The sequence below is a fragment of the Danio rerio genome, chromosome 22, assembly GCF_049306965.1.
Source record: "Danio rerio strain Tuebingen ecotype United States chromosome 22, GRCz12tu, whole genome shotgun sequence".
Taxonomy (NCBI): domain Eukaryota; kingdom Metazoa; phylum Chordata; class Actinopteri; order Cypriniformes; family Danionidae; genus Danio; species Danio rerio.
The window spans coordinates 1,635,744-1,652,024 of record NC_133197.1 but is presented as its reverse complement, the minus strand read 5'-3'; the positions used below and the strand labels follow the sequence as shown (position 1 = coordinate 1,652,024).

Genomic DNA, 16,281 nt, shown 5'->3' with positions numbered 1-16,281 from the left:
CCCCTCGACATTTTCATTAGCTACAATTGTGTTGTTGGGAAAATATATTTGCATAAATTTATTTCACACGACTTGTTAGAGCTCAACACTAAGGGTTTACCTTTTTTTTCTCTGGCGACACTAAACTTAATATTTCCTTGCCACAAATGTTAAAAAAAAAATCTCCAATAAAAAAATGTGTTTATATGAAATTTGTCTGTTATAAACTTCACAATTATCCTAAATATTATGACCTGGAAGGGCTGGATCTTTAGATGATCAACTTACCGTGAAATTTTTTCGTGTGTGTTTGTAGAGTAAATATATCCCTGAAACGCTTCCCGCAAGCAATGCAGAGAAACAGTTTGTCTTTTGGGTGAATCTTCTCGTGCGTTGTCAGGTCTCCTAACTTACTGAATCTCTCGTCGCAGTGTGAACACTTGTAAGGTTTCTCTCCAGTGTGGCTCCTCATGTGAATGCTGAGACTGCATTTGTGGCTGAAACTCTTTCCACACTGAGTGCAGGTGAAACCGTTTACAGCTGTGCTGGTCCTTACAAAACTGTGTTCAGTGTTTGTGTGAGTTTCTTCTTCAGGCTTGACATGATGTTTCTCCTCATCTTCACTCAGTTCTTCACTTTTCACCTTCACATCTGAAAATTAAGCAAATAAGTTACAGGACTGTGTGTAACAGCAGACAGTGCTCAAAGCTAGTTTAGAAAGTTAGGAAACGTTTAAGCGAATTGCACACAAGTTCATAGGCTGTGTTTACTAGACCTACACTGGTCTCACAGTTTGGTTTGGTTATGATTATCATGCCATTGATTTGGTTCAATTCGATATCTCAGTGCATCACGGTGCACTGACGATGCTTTCCATACATAAATTAGATTTTTTTCGTCAGAACACAAGACATTTTTTAAAATGAAAATCTATAAATATATTAATATTTATATACTATTTGTAATACAACGTTGTTCTTTAATACAGCAGTAAGATATATGTATTGTACCTTTAATTTGACCTGCTCAAAGAAAACACTCTTTCTGAATGTATCAAACAAGACCCCAACACATGCACAGAAGACAGCATGAGCATTTATAGCAAACAAAACTAATATAAATATTATCCCGCTTGCTTTTTGAGTGCTGTCTGACACCCCTATGATTTGTCATTGTCTTCACCCGCTCAACAGAAAGGGCTGCGCTTGGCTTTAGAAATTAAAGCACTGTTCACCGATGAGTCACGTGGGAAGAATCATAATCATAATGGGCGTGGAGCTCCGTGAGCAGAGGGCAGGAGTGGGCGTGGCCAGCAGAACAGGGGAGAAGGATGGGAGCGAACAACTGTTGTCACTCAGTTAGCTCACAAAATGAGACACAAACCGTGGGGAGACGCATGATTTTATAGTTTACAAAGTTAAAATGCTGTATTTATGCTTCGTTTATTCTCCACCAATAAACATGTAGCAAACTATAATAATAATGTAGATCAACTTGCACACATATCTACATTAATAATCTGTAACAAATTATAATGTAGATTAAAGTGCTCGCATATCTACACCATTATTAATGTAACAAATTAGCTCAAGGCTGTTTTTCCCGCGCCTTTTCCACCGTTACAATGTTGTGAGTTATGATTTAGATTACAGTGCTCGCGTATCTTCAGCACCATTATATGTATAGCGGATTAGTTTAGCGGGAGGAAGATTCATTTGAACGGGGCTTCAAATGAATCGACTCTTTAGATCCGAACGAACAAATCGTCCAGCGATGCTAACGTGGACATCATTTGTTTTTGATTTCAGCCGTGACATAAAGCACGAGTCATCAAGACATGATTACAACACGTTTTTAAACATAATAGTTTAACTAACCAATTTTTATAATAACTACTTTTTTCCTTTCCCATGGTGACTGTGCATGATTTTACTAGTTATTTAGCAAGATAGTTGTATACAGACAAAGTCCCTTTAAATATTCTAGTCTTTGATACAGATTAAAGTGTAATTTAAAGACTTAATTAGGTTATGTTAACTAGGAAAGTTGGAATGATTAGTTAAGTTATTGTATAACTGGTTTGTTGTGTAGATGATCAATAAAATATACAGTAATTATTTCCTAAAGAAGCTAATACCATTGACTTAAAATAGTTTTTTAAACAATTTAAAGCTGCTTTTTTTCAAGAAATAATCTATAAGATATAACACTTATTATGACTCCAGATTAATTATTTGTGTTTTATAGGAAATACTGTGAAAATCTCCTTGGTTTGATTCAGCTCACTTGGGAAACATAATTTTAAATTATTGGGAGGGCAAAAAAACTGACTTCAACTGCATCTGTTAAAGTTTACAGATGTGCCTTGCTGTACTTGAATGTTAGAAATGTGTTATCCTACAATACGAAGTTACTTCTCAAATAAATGAACACTGAAGATTATTTTCAAGTTTAAGTTATTTAATTAGCTAATTTATGAAGGCAGGGCAGCACGGTGGCGCAGTGGGTAGTAGAGATGCGCGGATGGCGGTTACAGCTGCGGAATCCGTGGATAAACCGCGGATCGGGCGGATGACGTGACGAAAAATTATATTTTAATTAAATTCGGGCGGGTGGTGGGCGGTTGTACTGTTTTTGTACACATAGTTGGCGCACCAACGAAAAAGCCTAAGACTGACTTCACAGAATGAGAGGAGGAATCGGATACACTAATTCTGGATGAAGTACAGAAGTCTTCATCTACAAACTTCCGTATAGACGGATCAGCAGAGGAAAATCTACTTTCCTTTTGGGAGAAACAAGGCAGTCATTCCCACGACTACAGCACCTTGCCAAGAGAATTCTATGCATTCCAGCAACAAGTGCTGCGAGCGAGCGCTCCTTCAGTGCAGCAGGGCGCATTGAGGCAGGCGCTCTAGTCTGAATGTTGAAATGATGTGTCAAAATACGTTTTCTTTTAGGCTACAATAATAATTAAAAAATTGTACAGTACAGTGCGTTTCATTTAGGCTATTTATTTATTTTTGTCCCTGTGCGCCAATTGGAGACGGAGTTCACTGCTGATATTCTGAGAGCTTTATAGGGGTGCTTCTCCTTTCTTATTTGTGTATCCTCGTTTCCTTTCCTTGCTTTCTTTCCTCGTCTTTCCACTCCTATAGGATGCGAGGAAAGGACGCAAGGAAAAGACTTCAGGACCGAGGAATCGAATCAAGTGAAAAGACTCGTCCTCGTATTGTTTAGCGTCACTTCAAAGCATCAATTAATGCTGGATTGGACTTGCACGTTTGGATTAACTGCATGAAATTAAAGTCATTCTCTATTTTCTAATAATCAATAAAGAAACATTCATTTAATAATAAAAAGGAATAAGCCATTCAAATAAAGAGCTCAGTCAGCAGATGGCGGGCGGGTGCGGTTTTAAAATTTGGTCAAAAATGTTAGTGCGGATGGATGGCGGACGGATGATGAGTTTTGTGATGCGGTTGCGGATGAAATAATAGCCCATCCGCGCATCTCTAGTGGGTAGCACAAACACCTCACAGCAAGAAGGTTGCTGGTTCGAGTGCCGGCTAGGTCAGTTGGAATTTCTGTGTGGAGTTTGTATGTTCTTCATACAAAAGTTTGAGAAATTTTTTCGTGTGTGTTTGTAGAGTAAATATATCCCTGAAACTCTTCCCACAAGCAATGCAGAGAAACAGCTCGTCTTTTGGGTGAATCTTCTCATGCGTTGTCAGGTCTCCTAACTTACTTTTGTCTCCAGTGTGGCTCTTCATGTGAATGCTGAGACTGCATTTGTGGCTGAAACTCTTTCCACACTGAGTGCAGGTGAAACCGTTTACAGCTGTGCTGGTCCTTACAAAACTGTGTTCAGTGTTTGTGTGAGTTTCTTCTTCAGGCTTGACATGATGTTTCTCCTCATCTTCACTCAGTTCTTCACTTTTCACCTTCACATCTGAAAATTAAGTAAATAAGTTACAGGACTGTGTGTAAAAGCAGACAGTGCTTAAAGCCAGTTTAGAAAGTTAGGAAAAGTCAAGGCGAATAACACACAAGTTCATAAGATGTGTTTAAAGTAAACTTGTAGTATAGAAGCTGAGAAGCAGAAATGTATAAATCTCTGACAAACACACACACACACTCTTAAAGGCTGATTTATACTTCTGCGTCAAACACCGGCGTATGCTACGGCGCTGAAGCATAGCCCTTCGCCGTGGCTGACGTGCACCTCTCAAAAAATGTAACTACACGTCGCAACAATGCGTAGCGCAAGCTCTGTGATTGGTCAGCTTGGTAGCGCTGACGAGTCGGGGCGGGACCGAGAGCCACGCGAATGGCGCGAACCCAATGGAGCGATTGTTTACAAGTGTGGAGTCCCGTGAAGGAGCTTTGGATGGAAAGTTTTGTTTTGTGTTTACCTCATAGTTAAAGTTGTTGCACGTCCGCCGGTTCCTGCCTCAAAATGAGTGAGTTTGAACCACTTGTACATCCCGGAAGTGTTCAGGAAAACAAAACAGCAGCGAAGAAACTCGACTCAGAGGAACATTTACACCTCACTGCCAACTAGTGTTTCGGAAGTGTTAATGCAGACCAACAGAGACAGCACGCAGAAGTATAAATGCACAGCTACGCGTTATACTTCTGCATATAGCTGGGCAATATGGCAAAAATGATCAAGAAAATGTCGATATCGATAATTATCATGATAAATGTCAAATCTTTATATCTATTAAACGTATAGGATTATAGCATGCCAATCGCTTTGTGCAGCTGATTTAACACATTTTGTGAGATGTTTGAGCTGTCTGACAATATAAACAACAAAAGAATCTTAATTCAGCATTTAGTAATCAAGGTTTCAATAACCAAAGACATCACCCTACAAGTTATTGGTAGGCCCACACGGAACCTGCGTGCGCAGAATCCGCAGATTTCTGCAGATTTTTAGCCCATCATTAATTCTGTTTAAATGTGTAAATCTGAATTTATTCCGTTTTTATTCAGTAATTTATTACTTTTATTTAATATATTAAGGTTTTAGTTATGATACTTCGCTGGATACTCCCAAACTAATTCAGCAGAAATCCGCAGATTTTTACCAGAATTCTCAGCAGAAATAGCAAAAAATGCAGAGTCCGTCTGGCCCTAGTAATTGGATATTATTGTTCAACAAAATAAATAAAATAAAACATGTTTGGAAAAGGTAAAAGGTGAGTTAATGGTCACAGAATGTTCTGCTTTGGATGAACTCCTCTTTTTAATGGTATGGTGAATTTAGGGTGAAAAATCCTTTAATGTATAGGCTACTTTATTTAAGGATGCTAACGATTACTTGATGACCTATTGATTGTCAATAACCCTTTAATTTATAGACCTTATCGATGACTGATTAAGCATGGACATTTAAAGGTTTAGTTATGCTTTGGGCTGTGAGACGCGCCCACGCATTACATAATCAAGTGCGTGCAGTTTACCTTACATAGTCACTCTCTTGACATTGAATATTGTGGGACGCATAAAAAAACTGTTGTGCACAGATCTCCGCTATATCTGATGGTGTTTTAATTTGACCTCACAGACTGGCACAAATAGGCCTAATGCAGACTCTCATTTTATATATCGCGCATCACGGTGAGACATGCGGGGAGCCTCTACAATAACTCAACGGGTTTCTGAGCTCTCTCATCCTTCAGATCGAGCTTATTCTTCCGAGGTAATCTAAGAAAACTGTAGCTGCGTCCCAAATCGCATACTTATGCACTATTCTACGCCATTTTGTTGTATAAATAGTGTTAGTAGTGTGTTCACACTGAAAACTCTAAAAATCATAAGTGCACTTTAATAACCCGGATGATGCACTCATTCAGCCGGTACAATGAAGTGTGTAATGATGGACACTTCACGCACTCAACGACCGCAGGTTTCCTTACGTAGCGAAAGGGGCGGAGCTATCACATGTTGGATAACTTTATTCATTTTGGATTGTGAAAGCAAAATTCTCCTACGAGAGTGATTATAGCGCCTCCCGATGGTGAATGCAGTTATACTCGCGGCAGGTATTTGATAATTCTGTCGTTTATTTCACTGATTTGGCGACCGTCAAACGTCTTCAGGGAAACGGTTTGAATTTCCACTTAGTAAAAAAACATCAGTGCTCCATTCGGGACGACACCACATACATATACTATCCTGTTGAGTGTGTAAGTGCCAGAAGTCGCTTTGGATAAAAGTGTCTGCTAAATGACTAAATGTAAATAAGTACATAGTGCATTGTGTGCCATTTGGGACGCAGCTTGACAGTGCTGTGAATAGCTTGTAAAGACTGTCCAGCTCATAGTGCTCAAACCGCGCTTCGTTAATGAATTAAAATGAAACCGTGAAAGTAGTTTAATGGATTGTTTTGGCGCTAAAGTATATTACGTATAGCGGACTTGTTTTAAAGCGCTTCACCTCAGATGTTATTCGTTCTTCTGGAACATTATAATTAAGTTACTCATTAAACATTACAAAATTCATTGCAAAAAGATTCATTTTTGAAGAAAAATATATAAAGTGTTTATATTTAGTTTGTCCCCGTCTTAAACAACTGCGGGTGGATGATGCTTCGCTCTGTGGAAAATAAGGACTTAATTAATGATCCACTGCTGTTGTAAACGTCTGTCATATATTTGCTGCATGTTTAATATGTCATACTTTGAAAGATTTTGTCTTGAGCATCTGATTTCTCCTCGGTGATGATGTCCTTCATAAAGGCTGGTTCTTTTACTGTCGATGAGGGACAATATGTATGAAAAATTCCAAAACAAATATCTTAATATTAAAAAGGAAACAGAACCTTGAATAGCCCCTTTCACACAGTGATACCGGTAAATATCTGGAAAATTTCCGGAACGACTTTACCGGTATATTCAAAAAAGTGCTGTTCACACAGGCGAGGACGTTACGGAAATTTTCCGGAAAAGATTGTTTACACATCCATTCCAAAATACCGGTAAATTCTGACATCATTCACCACAAATGAGCTTTAAACGGCTGCGCTGGTATTTGTAAACATTTGACTAAATTACAAACTCTTTTGATGATCAATATTGTGAACAACTTTCGCAGGATCACTTTCGCATGTCGAGATGTTCATAATATGTGCGTGTGCAGGCGCTCACAGGCTGTTTCAGAGGCACACGCAAAGCTTGAAGGTAAACAAACAACGGCTTATCATAAACATCTCATCGATGATTATTTACACAGTTGGCATTGAGAAGAACATATAAACGTGATCTGACTAACTTCTAGCAGCTAAATGTGTCTGGAAAAATATTTATTCTCACAAACCGCGCGGACGTAAATGCGTCTGACTGTTGTGATTGGCTAAAGCAGACGCCTCACGTCAGCACGTTCTAGACGTGCACGCGCTTATTACGGCAATCTTCCTTCTGCATTCACACAGCGCAGCATTCCGGCAATTTACCGGTAATGTTACAACTTCTCTTTCCGGAAAATAGCCAGAACGAATTTACCGGTATTTTCAAAAAGGACCTGTTCACACATACAACCTTTCCGGAAAATTGTCTGTATGTGTGAAAGGGGCTCTTGACAACAAAAGATCCTATCAATGTCGTAACAAATGCCCTTAAATAATGCAGCCTGTAGTTTACAGCAAGCATCAAGTGTTCATTGAGATGTGTTGTCTGTCATATCATCTGTCTCTTCAGGCTTTCTAAAATGATGACATGAGATTGTGCTGGGTGGTTGCGTTGGTTTACCAACACTTGTTTGGGTTTGTAATTTCGTTGCATCTTCATAAGGGTGGTCTTGTTTACATTTGAAACAGGTGTGTGGTGTTGCTTGCTTTTGATGGCACGAGTCGTCTGCGCAGTTTGCAGTGCACGTTGCTCTGTTTTGTGTCGGATAACAAAAAACTAAGCAGCTCAAGGCTACTGATGATCAGTTATGTTTCTTGTCAACAATGTCTGTGACCATTCTTATCTTATTTTTTTCTTACCCTTCCAAGTTCAACTAACACTGTACGGTTGTACACTTACTGTGTGCGGCATTTGGAAGGGCAGGCCTCCGCAGCATTATGCATAGTGCGTAAATATTATCTAACAGTTAGCGAACGGGCATTATCGGTTTATCGGAAAAAATATATATCGTGATAATTATCGAATTATCGCCCAGCTCTACTTCAGCATTTCCACTCTTGTTAACCGCACGGGTATGGTCTGGTCCAGCACAGCCTTCAAGTGGTCTCAGACACCTTGTCGAGGATGATGCCAATGTGCACTTCTCAAAAAAATGTAACTACACGTTGCGATGACACAGTGCAAGCTCTGTGTTTGGTCAGTTTGGTAGTGGTGACGAGTGTAGGCGAGGCCAAGAGCAACGAGGCCAAGTTGGACAGAGTGTTTAAGAAATACATAGAGTCCCATGGAGGAACTTCAGATGGAAGCTTTTGTTTTGTGTGTACTTTATGATTAAAGTTGTTGTACATCCGCCGGTTCCTGCCTTGTTCTGTAATGTTACTTCAGTGTAGACTTTATTAGATTTTGCTGTTTTTGGGGTTGAGGCACAGGTCACCCCATCATATCACATCAGAGTTTAATCAATGTAAATGCAACTGAACTAAAATGCACATTATTCTTCAACAGCAAAAACAAACGTCCCGTATTCTAAAGACAAACATTGTTCAGATAAAATGACACGATGTGAAAAAGAACAAAAACTGATGAAGTGCTTAAAAATGAACAACCTCACAGTTCTTCAGCCTCATTATTGAAGAGTAATGAATAAACACAAACCTATTAGTTCTTCAGTCTCTTCCTGTTTAATTCTGCAGGGTTCTGGATCACTCATCTTCTCACTGTCCTTCAATAAACTCTGTCTTTGTCTTTCACTGATGGTGGCAGAGCTTCAGGAGAACAAACAGAGAAATCTGATTCATTCACACTGATAAAAAAAATCATATTATGATGCAGATCTGAATGAGGAAAAAGGGACTATTGACTTATAAAGTAGATTTCAGCAGCTCTGATAATATTGATAAGCCTCTGACTATAAACACTCATTAAACAGACATTCAGGATCAGCAGCAGATCAGATTATTGAGTATTTGCAGATTGACCAGCCTGGCTTTAGAGGGGTTTTGGCCATTTCCACCCTGGTCTTGGCTAGTCAGGCTGGGAGATGATCGGCTAAAGCTTAGCCAGCTCAACCTAGCCAGCCAAAATTAGCTGTCAAGCTTAAACCAGGCTGGTCAAGCTGGTTTTAGCTGATTACTCCCCAGCCTGACCAATTAAAACCAGACAGGAAATAGCCAAAACCCCTTTAAAACAAATCTGGTCAACCAGCTAAAATCAGCCAACAAGCTTTGTCTGGTTTAAGGTGTTTTTTAGCTGGATGGGAAATCACAAAAAAAAAACTTTATTAATCAAAGTTCAAGTGTTTCCTGCAGCAGATTTCTTTTATTTACATTCATAATTAAAACCCACGTAGAAAACCTCATACACAATACAGAAAAGCCCAAACACATTCACTCATGTTGTCCTCTCAGAGCTGCTCTCTGCCTGCTGTATTGTTTTGGTCAGCAGACACACAGATAGAGGTGAACTCAATGCAGAAACTAGTCGCAGATTGTCGCTTTAATAAACTGTAAAGTGTGTTTTATTGTTGTGTAAACACGAGAAAAAGCGGCAACGACTCACCTCAGCTCTGAAGACTCGACGCTGCATAATCGCGTCACTGATGACGTCATCACGACAAGGCGGGCGCAACAGAAGACCGTCAAAAAAACAAACAAACATCAAAAACATTGCAAAGTAAATAACTTCTCTGACAAGCGAGAAAAAAAACAAACAAAAAATATTTTATTTTTTAGCTAAACATTTTAAATATTGTGCAAAAACAAGCAATTTTTTGTATTTTTATAGCTAAATATTTTAAATATTGTGTGAAAACAAACAAGCTCTACTTGTATCCATACACTTTTTTTTCCAACAAAAACTTTCTTTAAAATAATAATTAAAAAAATGAACAAATGTTTTTTAAAGTTTTAAAACTAAAATAAACTAAATCTATGCTCAACAATCCCTTCAGGTCGGTGTCCTCAGCAGTACATTCAAGGAGAACTTTTACGGCACACTGAAAATAATTAAACCATTGTGATAAAGTAAAAAATTACCTTATTAAATAAAAAGCTTAAAGCTTTATTAATTAAAGTCTTATGTTTGTTGGTGGTTGTATGGGTTTTGGCCAGATTTGGTAGCAATACATGAACAAAGGAAAATTAAGACCTGTTTAAAAAAAGATTTAAGACCTACAGCACAGTATTTCAGCAAATTTAAGACTTTTTCAGACCTAAAATTAGGATTTTGAGATTTAAGACATTTTAAGACACTGCAGAAACCCTGTAATTGGAGGAATGTAGGAATAATAAACAGGGGGCTAATAATTCTGACTTCAACTGTATATGTGGTAAATCTTAATAGCAGATAAAGAATTACAGTTGATAAATCTGTGTAAGCCTGGATAAGTTTATTGACTGTATCATGAAGCAAAATAATAAAGGCCTGAAATACTAAAACATTCGGATAGGGTGACCATATGTCCTCTTTAGGATTTCTAAATGTCAGCCTTTGCTTTTTAGAGTCCTTTTATGTTTAACTGGTTTCTTTCCAGCGTGAATCCTCTGGTGGCGTTTCAGATTTTCAGCTGTAGTATAACTCTTCCCACAAATAAAGCACACATGCTCTTTCATACCAGTGTGGATCTTCTGATGTTTTCTTAAATGTGACTTTCGTTTAAAACTCTTCTCACACTCAGAGCATGAATACGGCTTCTCCTCTTTATGAACACTAAGATGGAGCTTCAAATCTGCAGTCCTCAAAAATATCCTGTCGCATTGATCACATTTGTGTTTTTTCTCTCCAATGTGGATCATCATGTGTCGACTAAGGTCTGACGATTGTCTGTAACTCCTCCCACAATGAACACACTTGTGGTTTTTCTCTCCTGTGTGGATCAGCATGTGTCGATTAAGGTCTGACAATTGCATGAAACCGTTCCCACACTGAGCGCATCTGAATCGTTTCTCTCCAGTGTGAATCCTCTCATGTGTTGTCAGATTTTCTGACTCACTGAATGTTCGCTCGCAGTGTGAACACTTGTAATGTTTCTTTCCAGTGTAAGTCACCTGGTGTCTTCTCAGATAATGTGACTGGCTGAATCTCTTGTGGCAGTCTGAACACTTGTACGGTTTCTCTCCAGTGTGAGTCCTCTGATGTTGCCTTAAACCGTGTGGATAATTGTAACTCTTCCCGCACAAAGAGCATAGAAAAGGTTTAGTCTTTGAATGAACATTAAAGCAAATTTTCATGTCTTCATTCAGCTCTGAAAATCAAGTAAACAAAAAAGTTACATTCTAAGAGAGAAATGTCAAGTCAGGATGCTTTCACTTTCACTTCATCAAAACAAAAGCTACATTTTCAGAGAAAAATGTCAAGAAGGAATGCTTTCACTTTCACTTAATTAATCAAAAACGCTACATTTTAAGAAAAAAAGTCAAGTAGGGATGCTTTCACTTTCACTTAATTAATAAAAAAAAGCTTCATTTTAAGAAAAATGTCAAGTAGGGATGCTTTCACTTTCACTTAATTAATCAAAAACGTTACATTTTAAGAAAAAAAGTCAAGTAGAGATGCTTTCACTTTCACTTAATTAATAAAAAAAGCTTCATTTTAAGAAAAATGTCAAGTAGGGATGCTTTTACTTTCACTTAATTAATAAAAAAAGCTCAATTTTAAGAGAAAAGTCTCAAGTAGGGATGCTTTCACTTTCACTAAATTGATCAAAAACAATACATTTTAAGAAAAAAGGACAGTAGGAATGCTTTCAGTTTCACTTAATAAAAAAGCTCCATTTTAAGAAAAAAGTGTCAAGTAAGGATGCTTTCACTTTATTAATCAAAAAAGTAAAATTTTAAGAGAAAAGTGTCAAGTAGGGATGCGTTCACTTTCACTTAATTAGTCAAAATAAAGCTACATTTTAAGAGAAAAGTGTCAAGTAGGGACGATTTCACTTTCACTTAATTAATCTTTAAGTGTGTTTCTATTACAAATTTAAACAAATCTTTAATGATATTGTGAAAGGTTGATGCAAAATTATCAATGTTATACAACTTCATTCTTTCATTCGCAACAGGTTTACTTATATCACACTCAACCTACTTATTTTTCACTAAAGGAGAAGTATTAGCATTATAAAAGCTTTCATGTCAAGGCAAGAGACCGGCCACATATACGTTTTAAACGTGGCAAGTTTACACCGTTTACAAACTTTACACTGGCTACTATTCATCGTGACAAAGAGTCATCTCTGCAGTGTTGTCCTATGAAAAGTTATAAATAAATATTTGCAGAAATGTGAGGAGTGACATACTGTGTGTGTGTGTGTGTGTGTGTGTGTGTGTGTGTGTGTGTGTGTGTGTGTGTGTGTGTAAATATATATATATATATATATATATATATATATATATATATATATATATATATGAAGAGTTCAGATCCAAAACTCTCTAAATGAGCATTTTCTATCAGGCTCCTTTGATTAGGTTCAGAAGTTTCATTTTATATGTAATGATAAGGTTATGAGCTGGTAAATAAAATACCTTTTTTTTTTTAAAATGTCCCATTAGACCATTCTTTGGTTTTTAATAAGGTAAATTTTGTGTTTTTTTTATTTTGTGTAAAAACTTCAAAACCACTTCTGCTTTTTGAGCAAAAACCTCTAAATCCACCTATTGGGACAAGACCGTGTAATTAGTTGAAAATCACTAAAGATGCAATTATAAATTATTTTACCAAACATAAAACACATTACACAAACAACCTATAATTAAAAATATATATGTCAAGTAAGTGGCGGCTCATTCCTCTGTGGTAACCCCTGACAAAAACAGAGATTAAGCAACTATGTTCAGTGTTTGTGTGTGTGTGTGTGTGTGTGTCGGGGGGGTTGATTACCTTTGACATGATGTTTCTCCTCATCTTCACTCAGTGCTTCACTCTTCTCCACCTTAACATCTGAAAATAAAGTACATAAGTTACATGACAGTGTGTAAAAGCCGACAGTGCTCAAGGATAGATTCTGATCTAATATAATCATTAACACAATTAGGATTAGTTTAGGTTAGAAATGCCCAAAGTAGGGCCTGCAGGCTAAAGTAGGGCCCATTGTAACCTTTGATTTGGCTCACCACACCATCTGAGAAGCGAGTGAGATGGTTGGAGATGGTTGGGGCGAATACCTTAAGTGCAAAGATCATCATTTCTAATTTGACGTTATTCTGTTTCGTTTTATTGCTGAGCAACAAACTCAAATCAAATGTTTTAATTACATGTTGTAAATGAATCGGATTTTTTAAAATGTAAACAATTTCACCTGAAAGGTAGAGGACTATGCAGAAAGAAGTGCCTTTTAAGATATTTATTTCAGCTTTGTTGCCAGAGGTTCAGCTATTATTGGCTGTATTTTTACTTATTTAGTGGGGACAATAAATTTATGCTGCTTTACAAACTTTACACTGACTATATTTCATTGTGTCAAATAGTCATTTCTGCAGTGTTGTCCTATAAAAAGACAGAAATAAATATTTGCAGAAATGTGAGGGGTGACATACTATACAGGCTGTATACCCTCTAAATCCATCAGATCTCTTTCCTTGTAAATGAGCATTTTCTATCAGGCTCCTCTGATTAGGTTCAGAAGTTTCATTTTATATGTAATGATAAGGTTATTAGCTGGTAAATAAAATACCTTTTTTTTCCAAAAATGTCCTTTTAGACAACTCTTTAATAAGGTAGATTTTCTTTTGGGTCAAAACTGGCTAAATTCACTTTTGCTTTTTTTTTTTTGCAAAAACCTCTAAATCCACCTATTGAGACAAGACCAAACATTTGGGACCATTTTACCAAACATAAACTACCTTTCCTAGTATACATAAATATGTCAAGCAAGTGGCGGTTCATTCCACTGTGGTAACCCCTAATAAACCAGAGATTAAGCAGAAGGATAAAGAATGAATGAAATTAATCAATAACATTATTAAATCCTGACATTAAGTAAATCTTAATCTGTTGTCATTTCGGTTATTTGGGATTTAGATCTAATGTAAGTAGAGCAGCGTAAACACTGCAAACATTGTAAAATAAGCTTGGTAGATTCAAATGATGTAGTGTAAAAACAATGTGAAACATCAATATCTGTGCATTATTCATTAATATAAAAGCTAATCAGAGGTAATGTATAGTTTTACACATTATATTTATCTTTTAAAAAGTGGTTCTGAATGCGCTGATGCTGGGATTTAGATGATTTGAAGCATAAATATTTATCGAACATGCTACGTGCCTAAAGCATTTACTTAATGTCATTAGCTCATTTTTGGCAGAAATGCCGTTTAGCAGCTTTTGCATCTGAACTGTGTATATATATATATATATATATATATATATATATATATATATATATATATATATATATATATATATATATATATATATATATGAGCAATATCACACGAGTAGCAGTGCGATATGGCTGTATACCGGCACTGGTGGGAGGCGTGCGTTGGCACAAGGCAGCAGGCCGAGTGCCTTAGTGCCCCCACCAGTGAAATGCCAAAAAATGAGCTAATGACATTGAGTGAATGCTTTAGGCACGTAGCATGTTCGATAAATATTTATGCTTCAAATCATCTAAATCCCAGCATCAGCGCATTCAGAAATAACAGTTTGTTGGCAAAAGCCGCTTTACGCCACTTCCCTTTGACAGCAAAAGCCGCTATATCCCGAGAACCAATCAGAAGTTTGATGTTATAATAGTGTATATAAAAACAAAATCAAACATGGAGAGTCTCTAAAACCCTTTTGTATGAGGAACTACTTTCGTTCGCGTTGGATTCAAATCATAAGCTGACAGTTAAACAGCAGAGCAAGCATATTTTAAACTTTATATCTGTAGTGTCTGATTTTTGCTGGCTGTATGTGGGCAGAGTAATACACAAAGGGTAAAGAGGCTGTACTAGTGCTGATATTGCTTAAATATATCACGGCTATCAGCCAACCAGATTCGAGAACGAGACAGAACTGTTTATATATATATATATATATATATATATATATATATATATATATATATATATATATATATATATATAGTATTTTTTTCTAGGGCGAAATTAGAGCACCCTAAGTGCTATGACGGTTTTGTTCATTATAAAACTATGTTCAGTGTTTGTGTGAATTTTTTTTTGTTTACTTTTGACATGATGTTTCTCCTCATCTTCACTCAGTGCTTCACTCTCTTCCACCTTCACACCTGAAAATAAAGTACATAAGTTACATGACAGTGTGTAAAAGCCGACAGTGCTCAAGGATAGATTGTAATCTAATAAAATATAATCTTTAATACATTTAGGATTAGTTTAGGTTAGATATGCCCAAAGTAGGGCCCATTGTAACCTTTGATTTGGCTCACCATACCAACTGAGAAGCGAGTGAGATGGTTGGGGCGAATACCTTTAGCACAGAGATCCTGATTTCTAATCTACCATTACTTTTGTTTGTTTACTGCTGAGCAACAAACTGAAATCAAATGTTCCAATTACATGTTGTAAATGAATCAGATTTTTTAAATGTAAACAATTTCACCTAAAAGGACTATGCAGAAGACACCGGTGAGCAAATCAAGGCAAAAACTAGTGTAACTCCATTTTGTTCAACATCAGAGTGTTTTTGTATTTACTGTAATAAGTTCTGTGCTGTGTCAGCTAATATTAATGTTTTCTAGTTCTTTTTAGATATTATTAAATAAACTAGGACATCACCCATGGCAACTACATTTACCTTCAGCCCACTAGCCTCAATCAAGGTTGGTTTTTGGTCCTTCATAGGAAACAGTTTGGGCGCCCCTGATTTAGGTGAATTAAGTTCATAGTGAGCCGTTTACATTAAACTTGTGGTACAAAAGCTGAGATGCAGAAACATTTGACCACCTAAACATCAGTCAAACACACAAGCGCTCTTATTCATGAGCATTTCACCATATGTTTAAGTGTTATTTGTAAGAATTTGAATTTATAATGAGCACAGCGCCATCTGCTGATGATGCTTACAACCTGTTTGATAAATTCCTCAGATTAGACTGGTCAGACCCTGTTTTAGTTATTGAGCACTCAGCGAGCTGTCTATTTGTAATGAAACTAAGTATTTTGGTTTCTGTCGTGTAAACAAACGCTACCTTAAATAAATAATT

The 16,281-nt window shown here is 36.9% G+C and overlaps 1 protein-coding gene across 1 annotated transcript in view; it reads right to left on the bottom strand.

Annotated features, from left to right (window-relative positions):
• The window catches only part of LOC100329844 (uncharacterized), a 55,880-nt gene that overhangs the window by 37,435 nt on the left and 2,164 nt on the right, over window positions 1–16,281 (bottom strand). Inside the window, 3 exon segments of the mRNA XM_073936768.1 lie at window positions 9,675–11,358; window positions 12,990–13,049; window positions 15,286–15,345. Coding sequence (XP_073792869.1) covers window positions 9,675–9,724 — 50 coding nt within the window. The 5' untranslated portion in view covers window positions 9,725–11,358; window positions 12,990–13,049; window positions 15,286–15,345.